Source organism: Manis pentadactyla, chromosome 7 (assembly GCF_030020395.1).
Source record: "Manis pentadactyla isolate mManPen7 chromosome 7, mManPen7.hap1, whole genome shotgun sequence".
Lineage (NCBI taxonomy): Eukaryota > Metazoa > Chordata > Mammalia > Pholidota > Manidae > Manis > Manis pentadactyla.
Window position 1 is genome coordinate 56642500 of NC_080025.1, and position 12273 is coordinate 56654772.

The 12273-nt window shown below is 39.3% G+C and overlaps 1 protein-coding gene and 1 long non-coding RNA gene across 8 annotated transcripts in view; both read right to left on the bottom strand.

The window, feature by feature from the left end:
• LOC130684261 (uncharacterized) overlaps positions 1-12273 on the bottom strand; it is a 209342-nt gene that overhangs the window by 36965 nt on the left and 160104 nt on the right. The gene's annotated exons all lie outside the window — the stretch shown is intronic.
• PIK3CG (phosphatidylinositol-4,5-bisphosphate 3-kinase catalytic subunit gamma) overlaps positions 1-12273 on the bottom strand; it is a 38498-nt gene that overhangs the window by 18303 nt on the left and 7922 nt on the right. For all 7 annotated transcript variants that reach the window (XM_036892446.2, XM_036892444.2, XM_036892445.2 and 4 more), the window contains 6 exons: positions 10750-10853; positions 7997-8143; positions 6367-6457; positions 5440-5570; positions 4335-4446; positions 2985-3142 (listed from right to left, as the gene is read on the bottom strand). In XM_036892446.2, the coding sequence (XP_036748341.2) occupies positions 2985-3142; positions 4335-4446; positions 5440-5570; positions 6367-6457; positions 7997-8143; positions 10750-10853 (743 nt within the window). The remainder of the gene's footprint in view (positions 1-2984; positions 3143-4334; positions 4447-5439; positions 5571-6366; positions 6458-7996; positions 8144-10749; positions 10854-12273) is intronic.

The following is a 12273-nucleotide window of genomic DNA, read 5'->3' on the forward strand; positions in this document are numbered from 1 at the left end:
CTTGCATCCTCTGGCCACTAGCTAGGTATATTTTTAAGTCTTTGTGAAGAAGGCTTACCTCACCCGTAACAAAAAAGTGGGTCAAGTTTTCTCTACCCTTCCTAACAGGTTATTCAACTGTGTTGCATGCATTAATCTTACAAGTGCAAAATTAGCAATTTTCTGGAAATAAGGACACCTTTAATTCAAAATGCAAATATATACAACATTTCCCAGCTCATCTAAAAATGGCAACTTTATTATACAAGATCCTGAGGGGCTATTTAGAGAGTTGTGTGCTCCCTGCACTTGAAGGACTTCAACTTAAAATGGGAACACAAAACTGAAACAGAAAATCTTCTGGAAGGCTTAATAGTAGGTAGGAAACAAAATAGTTGTAAGGTCTGAGTCAAATGATGAAAAACCTGCTCATCTTGGTCAAACTAGAAACTTTAGAAATTCTCCATATGTATAATAGTATGGATAGATGTACATGCGCTCAGCTTTTTTCCCGTCCTGAGTGAGGAGAGTGGGGAGAAGCACCCCAGGGTGCAGACGGAGCAGGCTGGGAGGCTGAGCCAGCAGAGGCCACTTGCCCTTTGACCAGAACACTGCCACATTTTCATGTTTTATCCATTGCAGTTCTGCTCCAGATATCATTCAAAAGAGTCTTATCAGCTTATAAATTTTCAAAGTTTAAAGACCCTTTGTGATGTACATAATGATGGAGGCTACTGTTCATAGTTACCACGGTGGTCTAGACACAGGGCTAAGAGCATACTACACATTTCATGGAAACAATCCTGAAAACAACCACATGAGGTAGATCTTTAGTACTGCCACCTCACATATGGGGAAACGGGTCCTGAAAGGATAGGGAATTTGTATCACAAACACAGTGGTTGAGCAGCAGGGCCAGGGCTCAAACTCAAGTTTGTCTGCTCCCAAGCCCATCCTTTCTACCACCATGCCAAATTGCAGTGGCATTTACTGCTCAAAGTGCAGATATTCACAGGCACTGAAATAGTATGCCATGACTCCAAAACACATACATGTGTGTGTGTATATATATATAAAATAAGTACAATATATATATTGTATATATAGTATATATAATACATAAGTATGTGTGTGTGTGTATATATGTATATATACACACACACACAATAAGTACAATACATTCACAAAGGTGTGTTTTTAGTGGTGCACGCTGCCTAGATGTTGCCTTAATGAAAGGTTTTAATAGCTTAAGAAACAAGCTTTGGTCGCAAAGGATGGAGAAATGCTTCCAGACCAAGAGCATGAGACTGACAAAGTCTTCCTGCAAAGATCTGTGGCTTTGGGTAGAAGCTGCGTGGAGGAGGAGGTGACCTCTCCTTGGCCTTCCCACACCCAAAATCTTTTCATTAAAGAATATTTTGAAACTTGTAACAACAACAAAGAAGGCTAATGGGAAGTACTACTGGGATTTGGAGCGTGACACAGACCTATAGGGTCTGCTGGAATGTTGTCAGCAACGAGACAGATGGATGGTCCTTCTGGATAAACTGCCGGCAAGGAGGAAAGAAAAACCTAGCAACAAGGAGCGCTGGTCAGGGAGGGCACCCCTGTGTCGGCCTGATTCTTTAAACAGCATTGCTGCTGCTGTGTTTGTTCGAGGCTGCTCAGATGAACCTTACTTCCAGGTGAGGGGAATGGAGTATTTTTCCCCTGCTTTAAATGGTAAAATTCAAATTCTTCAAGGTTTTTTTTTTAGCAGAGCCATTTTTCTCTTCTGGGAAGTTGTCAAAATATGTGTTTTTAACTTTAAAGAAAAACAGAACTGAAATGGGTCAAATCTCTGGAAATAGTCTGAAACCCAGTTGAGTTTACACAGAAAAATACACACTAAAAACCCTGAGACCATCTGGCCACAGAGATCTCAGTTTCTTTGACAACCCTCCTTGGAACTGTGGGAGGGTTAGTCCTGTAATCACTGAATCGAAAATCAGCCAGGAGAACAAACAAGAAGGCAGGTCTCAAAACAATACATCCTAGTTCCTGCTCCAATCAACTGGAGGGCCAGGCCATCTCCCGAGGATGTCAGGGACTCAAGGAGGTGCTCAGGTAAAAGACTTGTTCCTAAAATGCTGAGTGTAAATCAAGCCCCGTTTACAAGGCACTAAAGGAGGGGGCAGTTTAAAGACAACCTGAGGCAAATGTACACAAGACCCCTCTTTGCCTCTGTTGATCTGTTTTGTGTTTGTAAATAGATGTATTACAGCAGCGATTACCACTAAAGTCTGAGGTATGTTCATTCACAGTTACTAAATTTGCAAACGTGAAAATTTTGCTCCTTGGGTATTTGAAATATTTGATAGTCAAAAGTGGGTGTGGACCAGGAAGGAATGAAAGAGAAAGTCGAATGTGAACTCTCCCACGGAGATAGGTGGACCCATGGATGGGCTTGTTCACAGGTAAGCAGGACAAGCCAGAGCTCCCGGGAGAAGCTGTAGTGAAGCTGGTAAGATTTCAAATGAGAAAAGGGGGCTTGTCCTTTACAAAAAGGAGGCAAACACTCAGCGGCGCAACAAGAACTCCCTGAGTTGGTCATTTGATAAATAGACACGGGTAGCACAAGTCAAGAGAAGCTCACAATCATTTGGGAGCCCTGAAAAATACATGTAAAATTGGGATCTTGAATAGATCAACCTGCCTGCCAGGTGCTCTTCCTTAAAGCCCTCTCCTCAGTACCAGTGTTGTGCTGGGGTTCCGTGTTTACCAGGCCCTGACAAGAGAATATGTTTACTTGCTGTTTGGTTTTAGGTGCAAGGATTACTGAGAAGCAGCATTTTGTACTTGGGATGGGAATGGGGGTGATGAGGGGGAGGAGGGGTGGTCAGGCCGGAAGCGGGTGGGCAGAGGAAGAGGGGCCCCAGGGTGGAGCCAGTGGGGCAGGCAGCCATGTACTATGGGCACCATCCAGTTGGCATGTTCAGTAGGCAATCAAGTGGAAGGCCAATTACCTGAAATTTCTGGAAGTGCAGGCTTGTCTTCTTTCCAGAAGTTCCCATCACAAACAGGAAGTCTGGGGTTAGCACAAATGGCACTCTCTCTTTATTAATGCCCAGGAAACTTTTGTAATTGCCAAGAATGTGCCCGAAGTCAATATGAAATAGATTTCCTTAAGAGAAGAAAATGCCTGACATCATCCCACTGGCATAAGCTCTTGTAACAACACTCTGGTTTGTTTGTTTCTTGAAATACTTTACGTTGCCTGAAAATGAGCTATCTTGGGTAACAGAGCTATTTTTACCCTGTTTCATCAGCTTGTCATTTTTTTCATCTTAGCAGGTGTGTGTAGTAAGCACAAAGCATTCTTTGAACCAAGTGTGTTTTTGACATCCTTCTGGTGTTCTTTCAATGCCAGCCAAGTGCCATTAAAAAATTCTCATCTCAGAATTATTCTTAGAAATACAAATCAAAAACTTTCTGGCTAGTAAGTCATCATTATGCCCAAGACTCTCTTGTGCCTTTAACATAACTCAGGATAGACTGATAGTTCCCTCTGTGGGGGAGGGGCATTCACCTTTTTATTTGTAAAAGCACCACAGAAATGAGTCATTCTGAATCTCCTTTGGGTCAACTTCTACCACTGTCACCATCGCCACCACAGTGACTCCTCCCGTCTCTTCTCATTTGTATAGCCCTGTATCGTGTGCTCTGTACATGCATTCTCGCTTTTGGTGCTCACAGGGAGAAAGCGATTTATCCCAATATGGTGTTCTTTCCATACTCTACTCTTATATTGGCCCAGATTTCTTAGAGAAAAATTTCATTCATAGGGGTCAGTACTGACCACTGTCAGAGCAGACAGTGAACCAGTGGGAATGTGGAGGTTAGGAAGGCACAGCTTTCAGATCTTAGGACCTCGCTGAGTTCATTTTGTTGCTTCTCTGCAACATCTGACACCCATCTGGTCATGCCCATCTTTACTAGCTTGTGGGATGGGACCAGTCCTGGCTTTTTAGCTAGTCTTGGGCTTTTCCTTCTTCGGTCTCACTTCTGGCATCTTCTTCCATGACTCACTCCTGGGGCCTCTTTAGGGTGCTCACAAGTGCCCTACACAGTAACGACTCCTAGATACGTGCTCCAACCTTAACCTCTATTTAAAAACTACTCTGCTGGGGGTAAGGCGCAGAGCTTCAGTGGGGGATGATGAAAAAGTTCTGGAGATGGGTGGTGGTGATGGTTGAAAATCAACATGAATGCACTCAATGCCACGAGCTGTACACTTACGGCTAGTTAAATGGTAAATTTTATGTTATGTATGTTTTACCACAATGAAAAAGTTACTCTGCAATAAATATACTCACCTGTCTCTGTGATCATAATATTGTCATTGTGCCTGTCGCCTATTCCAAGAACAAAGGTTGCCACACAGTAGCCAGCACAGGAATAAACAAATCTCTCCACGGCTGCCTGAAACTAATTAAAATGCATCTCAGTATTAGTTGTGTTCTAACTACAAAGCGCAGCATGAATCGATTATAAATGACTTCCACAAAGACACTGTTCTGGAAACCATTTTCAGAGAGCAAGTGAGTTGTGCCTGATTTCATTAATGTGATAGCTGTTAAGTGCCAACTTGTTTGTTGCTCTACTGATGTTTTAGGTGAAAATTTAATGAGTCACAATAGCACAAGAAGGAAACCCGTGTCAAAGGGCAACGGTAATTTAATCAGAGGGCACACTTCCTTAGCGTGTTTCACTTGCCAACAGCTACACAGAACCCATCAAAATTTCTTCCTTGGTCACTATATGTTTTGCCTATGACTACTTAAAGTATGCACAGGTTCACAGATCCATGCTTATAACAGACTAATAAATGTTACTAATTATATTTCCTCCCCAAAAGGCTGCTAACCATGCAAATGAGAAGTGCTAATCCTGTGCAGCAGAATTTTACACGACAGCCAAACAGCCTGACCACACAGCTTGTGAAGGATTCAGCACATGGACTTCAGAGGGATGGTGGAACTGACGTTTTCAGCATCCATAATTTACTGTTTAGATTAGAGGGCAGTGGTAAATTATAAATTACTTTATAGGGTGTGTGGGGTTGCCCAGGTAGGAAAGAATTTATACATGGTAGCTAAATTTTTTGCTGAGCAACAGAAGTCAGTCATCATAAAAAGTGCTAACAAATTATTTCACACAACCGAATTTTATGCAAAGCATGCCTGATAAGCAAAGGGGAAGCACATGCTCATGGAGTTCTGAACTGAGTGCCTCTGTTTCACACGTATGTGCTCTGTCACCACGGGGAGCACCTTAAGCCCCCAAGACCTCAGGAGTAAAGGGCTTTCCCAACGTCAGGAGGCATGACATTCGTTGGTCCTTTGACAACATGAAACCAGGACTGCTGTATAAATGACAACTGGTAAGGAACCTTCCAAGTGGGGAAAAGCAGGAGCTCACCTTTTCTTCAATGGAACATTTTTCTTTGAGCCAGTGGTTCAGGACTTCATCTTTAAAGGCACCTGTGTTGCCCACGGTGCTTTGCTGAATTTTGGCAATTGTGGTGGCATCTTTCACGATCTCAATCATTCCTACAGGAGGACGCACAGAGTCTGATGTGAATTGGGGCCTAGTGCCTGACCCGGCGGAGGAACGGCTATGTCTCTGTTGAACGGAGGGCAGAGGGCTTTTTCAACCAGAGGGCTATGTTCCAGGTGCTATGGTTTTCTTAAGGGGAAGAGAGCAAAGAGAAGGAAATGGAAGTTGTGTGGGACATGCTTCCAATATCCCTGAATGACAAGAGAGGTTGGTTTTTGAAAGGCAGTAAGTAAAAGCATTTATTTGCTGAGCATATCCTTCCACACTTGGCAACCTGTGCCTTTTCATTTCTTAAATTATGGGGTCAAATGGAAATGGTTCTATACAGTTCTTAAATGGGAAATTGAATAAAAATGCCTGATTGAAATGAAAATGTTAAGTGTCTGTAAAAGCAGCTATGAGTGGAGTATGTAATAGCTTTGATTATGTGAATTCTGGGATATTAAATTAAGTGACAGATCTTGTCATCTATTTTTAAATGTAATTTGTGAGAGAGAAGTTTGAGACGTAATGGAATGAGTTAAGTCTAGAGGTGGAGCAGTAAAGCGGAGGGAACAAGTTCTTATAAAATCATTCCCATGTAGAGTCACAAGGGTTTGCATCACACATTTATATGTATTTTCCACATGTCCATATTAAGTCGAGACTCACATTTAGCAGCTTTCGAACAGTTTCTTTTTGTATGGATTATGATTGTAATTTTTCAGTTATTAAAGGCCTGCACTGAAGCAGTTAGGATCCTTTAAAACTAGCTGAGTGATATATTCATCTCCCAATGTAACCAAATACCTATTTTGTCACCAGTTGAAATGCAACCATATGGAAGGAGGCAGAGGTCCAAAGATTCAGTCTCCCAGATAGACTCCATGATTCGTAGAATCTAGGCATCAAACACAAAGACCTTTCTGTTATAAATACATATTTATTTAATATATTTTTCTTATCCCTTAAAAAAACCTAATAATCTTACCTGGTAACACAAAATGTGTGAGTAAACATAAAATATATAAGTAACAACTATAGTTTTATTTATCAACCTCACAGTCTTTTAAGTTTCCCTTCCTTGGGAGGCTTTTGATTTTAGTGCCTGAGTCCCTCGAGGAAGAGGATAAATGGATTTATTTGAGGGTAGGTTTTAGCCACATTTCATCTACTCAAATGTACCACTCTAGTTATGTATATTTTACCACCAAAAACAAAAAAAAAGCTTTACTCCAACATCCTTACAAATTATCCATCATGCACTCCTGGGCACTAATACCAATGATATGATAGCTAATATTCACTAAGTGCTCGTCTAAGGCGATCCTTTGTATTTACCCTGTCATGTGGATGTGATTATTGTTCCCACTCTGCAGGTGGAGAGATTAAGGCCTTGGAAGCCAAAATGACTTGCCCTTATCTGCCAAGCAGTGTGCCTCAACAACAACACAAAACACAGACTTTCTCTCAAAATAAGAGGAATAACCGAGTGATGGTTTTTGTTTTTGAAACATCCATCTTTAAATAATTCAAAAGATTCTACAGATTTATTGGAAGTTAATAAACTTTAGGACATTTTGAAGGCATTTTTCTTTTTTTAAATACATACTTCCAGTACAACACACATACCATTCTTGAAAAGAGAGCAAAGAGTGTTATTGTTTCCATATTAGAAATAAGTAAAAACAAAAACAAGGAGAAATGAAAACGTGAGTAGTTTGTAAATAGGCTACATTTAAATCAATGTGGCTTGCCTATTTTTAATAAAGTATATTAAATATTAGAAATTGTTACCTCTACAATATTCAACAGCTAGAATAGGGAGAATATTACTTCATGGATTTGTGAAGGTGAAGGTGATCCAGACATGTTAGAGAGAGTGGAAAATGATTAACACTGATATCGTCACCATTTGCCTTCGGCTCCAGTGATCTGTCCACTCTTGCTAATTGGCTGCGTCATTTCTCCAGTCGCCTACCTGCTCATTTTCTTTCTTCTCCCTTCCTACCAAATCATTCACCTGAACTTGTGCAAGTGAATGTGTATTAAAGGTGATGTATCTAAGGAGGGCTCTTGTGAGTGCACAGATATGTCTATGAATATCAAACAGTGCATGCCAGGGGGTGACTATATCTGTATGCACTGTTACCATGCCAGGAATGGGGTGTATTAAAAAAGAGATTGGGTAGAGAAGTGCATCTGGCTATTTGGGAATATTGGATAGGCACGTTCTCAGAAATGGACAGAACTGATACTCACTAGATTACACGTCTCATGGTTCACAGCCATATTCCCCTAGTGAAAGCTCTCCATCTTTAATCAGTGTTCATCACACAAAATAGGAGAAAATGGGGAAAGAGTCTTTAGAAGGCATATTTTAGATCTACTATGGAGTTCTTTTTGAATCATTGAGAAAAGTTTCTGAACAGCAGCATACCTGTAAAATAAGCATGTCTTGGCGCAGATCATCACCGTGTTTAAAGATAATTCCAATTGTTTCATTTGATAGAGCTGTAGGGTCGGCACATTTAAACTCAAGCCATAGGGGCTTTTTCTTGGAGGCCATCACTTTACATTTTTCGATCTGTAAAGAAACAGTCACATGTTTCCTACACACAATATGGACACAAATCCTTTGCAAAGCATCTCTATAAATGACCAGAACAAAGTCCTAGTGGAGAATAATTTTCAATGATTTGGATATAAATACAGAAGGTGTTGTCACCAAATCTGGAAATGCTATTCATAACACTTAAGCCAGTGGTTCTCAAGCTGTGTTCCAAAGAACCCTAAGAATCCTTAGAAGTACCTAAGAGGCATGGCAGATTCCATCTTCCACATGCCACATTCCTACAGGATTCTGGTACCCACCCCATGTTCCCTTTAATACAGAGCAACTTTGTTGTGATCTGTTTATATACTTGTCTTCCCCCAAGGTTATTTGAAAAAGGAGTTCTACTACTGCAATGTCTAGAAACTATTATCACAGTATCAGATGCAACAGGCCTGATGTAACAGGATGCAATTTAACAGCAATAAGTAGAAATCTAGCACTCTGATACCATGTCTCCCCACCCCAAAGAAAATGCCAAATGCTTAAATAAATTCAAGGTGGGGAACATAGAGCTTAGCAGCCACTCACTCTAAATACAAAGCATTAGGTGTTTTAGCCAAAACTCCTGAATTCACCATGATCAAAAGTGTCAGATGGTCTTTAAATAAGGCAAACACAATTTGAAGCTGTAATAATATATCATTATTCCTACCAATCTCTAAGTGAAGGACCATGGATAGAGTAGGGCCAATTTACTGCTCACTGCATATAAAGTTAAACATGTAGGGAGGAGCTTCCCTTCCTATCCACAAGACTTAACTGCTACAGGAGTTGGTGGCCTGTTATAAACAACTAGCACACTGGGCAAATATATGAAACAACCCTTTTCAGACATTAGACAGCAGGCAGTGTAGAACTGTGACTCTGAGAGGATGGAAAGAAATGAGGTGAGCCCTACACTTGCCCCAGTTTACTGCTGGGAGTGGTTTCCAGATACAACACAGAGAAGGGGGATGCAGGCAAAGTTGATAAAAACTATCAACCCACAAACCCAAGCTCAATGACCTCAAGTAGACTAAGCAAAAAGAAAACCATACCAAGACATGAACATCATAATCAAATTGCTGAAAACTAGTGATAAAATAAAATCTTAAAAGCAACACTGGGGAAAGAAAATGACATTTTATGTACAGAAGTCAAAGATAAGAATGACAGGAGACACATCATCAGAAATATGTAAGCCAGAAGAAAATGCTGCTAAAAGGGAAAAAAAAGTCAACTTAGAATTCTGTATTTAGAGAAAATATCTTTCAAAAATGAAGGTGGAATAGTTGCAGACAAACAAAAGCTGGAAGACTTTCTTGCCAGAAGACCTCACTATAAAAAAATACTAAAGGCTGAAGGAAAATGATGCTGGGTGGAAGCAAAAAACTGATACAAAAAATGAAAGGTAGCAAAAATGGAAAATATGTGAGTAAATACAAAAAAGTTTAATATATTGAATCCTTTAACTCTTTAAAGCAAAAATAACAGTGTATTGGGTTTATAACATGTAGACATTAAAAGCATGACAAAAATTGTATAAAGGATGGCATAAGGTTAATGGAAGTATATCTCAAGATTATTACACATACATGAAGTGGTTTCCTATTTGAACATAAGAGCATGTGGTTTTGATGTAAGCATATTTTCTAGATCAGTGGAATGGAATAGGGTATCTAGTTACAGTCTTACATATATGCAGTCAATTGATATTTGACAAAAGTGCCAAGGTAGTTGGTACTTCTCAGAAGAAGATGGAAAATAAGCCCATGAGAGGATTCACAACCTCATTAGGGGAATGCAGATAAAAACACAGTGGGCTACCACTTCCCACCTATTTGAATGGTTACAATTAAAAAGACTGATGATCACAAGTGCTGGCTAAGATGTGGAACAATTGGAACTTGCACACATTGCTGGTGCAAAGATAAAATGGTACACCATTTGGTAAAACAGTTTGGGAGTATCTTTTAAAATGAAACACACTCAACTGTCTCACTGCTAAATATATACTCAAAAGGTGAATGGATAAGAAATGGTGGTTTATCTATACAAGGGAATATTACTCAGTCATAAAAAGGAACAGACTGCTGATATACACACGACATGGATGAATTGTAAAAGCATTATGCTGATATACAGTATATGATTCCTCTTCATGAAATTCTAGAAAAGGCAAAACTACATGACGGAAAGCAGACCTGTTGTCTAGGAGGGAGGATGGAAAGAGGAAAGGACTAACCATAAAGGGAATGAAATGTTTTCCTGGAACATTCTATGGAAATGTATATCTTGACTGTGGTGATGGTTCTTTGATTGTAAGCATTTGTCAAAACTCATTGAACTGTATTTTATTATATGGGAATGATTTCTCAAGAAAGCTGATTTAAAACAAAAATGGATGAAAGATTGCCCATTGCCCGGTGTTGAGGCTTTTAGTAGTGAGTGATTAGAGAAGGGCTTGAAGCCCATCCAGGGACTTTCCAGCTTCACTGGTTCTGTAGAAATGTTAGCTTTTAACTTCTGGGCCCTGTAAGCACAAACAGACATTTTCAAGACACAAAGACACATACAGACCTCAGGCGGATACCTACCACCAGTGTTCCTGCTTTCAGTCCAGGGTCATATGGAACTCTAAAACTCTTTGGGAGATTAAAATTCTGCAGGTTTTCAAGCTTTTGCTTAAGTTGTGAAATGACTGTAATTGTCAAAAGCACACAATAGTTATATGAGTTCAAGAAATTACCAATATTATCTATAACAGTTCCTGAGGCCACATCAAATCAACATGCTGTTTGGTCTGGTGTGGAGCAGGAGAAAAGGGAGGTTTCTGTATTTGAGGAAATAACCATTTGAGGTGGCAAGATAAGTCAGGGTTACTGAAAGTAGTACAACCATGTACACATACTACTACAGGAGACAGAGATATGGGAAGATGTATATGGGATACCAAGACAAGGTAGAGAAGGATGTTCTGAGGGGACTGCTAAGGAATCAACACAGTAGTCCTCTTTCCAACATGAAAAAGTTAAAATTGCTCTCTGATGTGGGGAACAGATATTTGGAGAAAATAGTAAAGCAACTCAGTTAGGGTTCTGTAAATTCTCTTCAAAAGAGGAAGTTAGGTTATATGGGGATGATGTGACAGCCTCAAAACTCTAAAAGCAAAATACGTAATTAAAAATTACTCCTTGGTTAACAGATAGACTAGCGGCTAGTCCGAATGTCTCCCTTTTTTTACTTAGAAGTAAAATTAGTATCATCATTATTATTTTTAGAAGACAGCATTATTGGTTGGTATATTGGAAAAGAATCAAAGGGAAAAAGTGGAAATTTGAACTATTCAGAAGTTAAAAATACTGGCTGATTATATTAGTAAGTGTCCATTATGAGCCATAGTGCTGGGTGTAGGTAAACAAAAATGAGTAAGAGCTCTCTCCTCGTTTCAAGACTCATACTGTTTACGAGACCAGAAAGATGTGTTAATGACTATAATTTAATGCATTATCAACCAAAACCTGTGGGAATACAGAGAAAGAATGATTAACTTCCTGAGGGCAGGGACAGAATTTCTTAGGGAGAACAAGATATTAGAAATAGCTTCAGAGAAGAGGTGATAATATATATATTTTTCTATGAAGTACTATATATAATTATATCTACACATGAAGATATATAAATACACAACAAATTTAAAATAGCTTCCCAATAATTCATTACTTTAAAAGACTGAAAATTTGAAAATTATTCAAAAGGTAGGGAGGAAAAAGGTAAATATTTGGAATAACTCTGGGTACACTGTTCTTAAAAATATACTTTACATTGGAGACTGACGAAAATTAGGCTTGGGGTGAATTAATGATTGTGCATTGAGCATTGACTCACCTATACAGAATTTTATTGTTGTTAACAACCATTTGATCAATAAATATGAGAGATGCCCTCACAAAAAAAAAAAAAAAAAAAGTACACACTTCCAATGGTAAAATAATAAGTAACTGGGATGTAATGAATATAGTCAAGATATTGTAACAGCTTGGTATGGTGATAGCTGGTACCTAGAATTGTCATGTATATAAATGTTGAATCACTATGTTGTACACCTGAAACTAATGTAA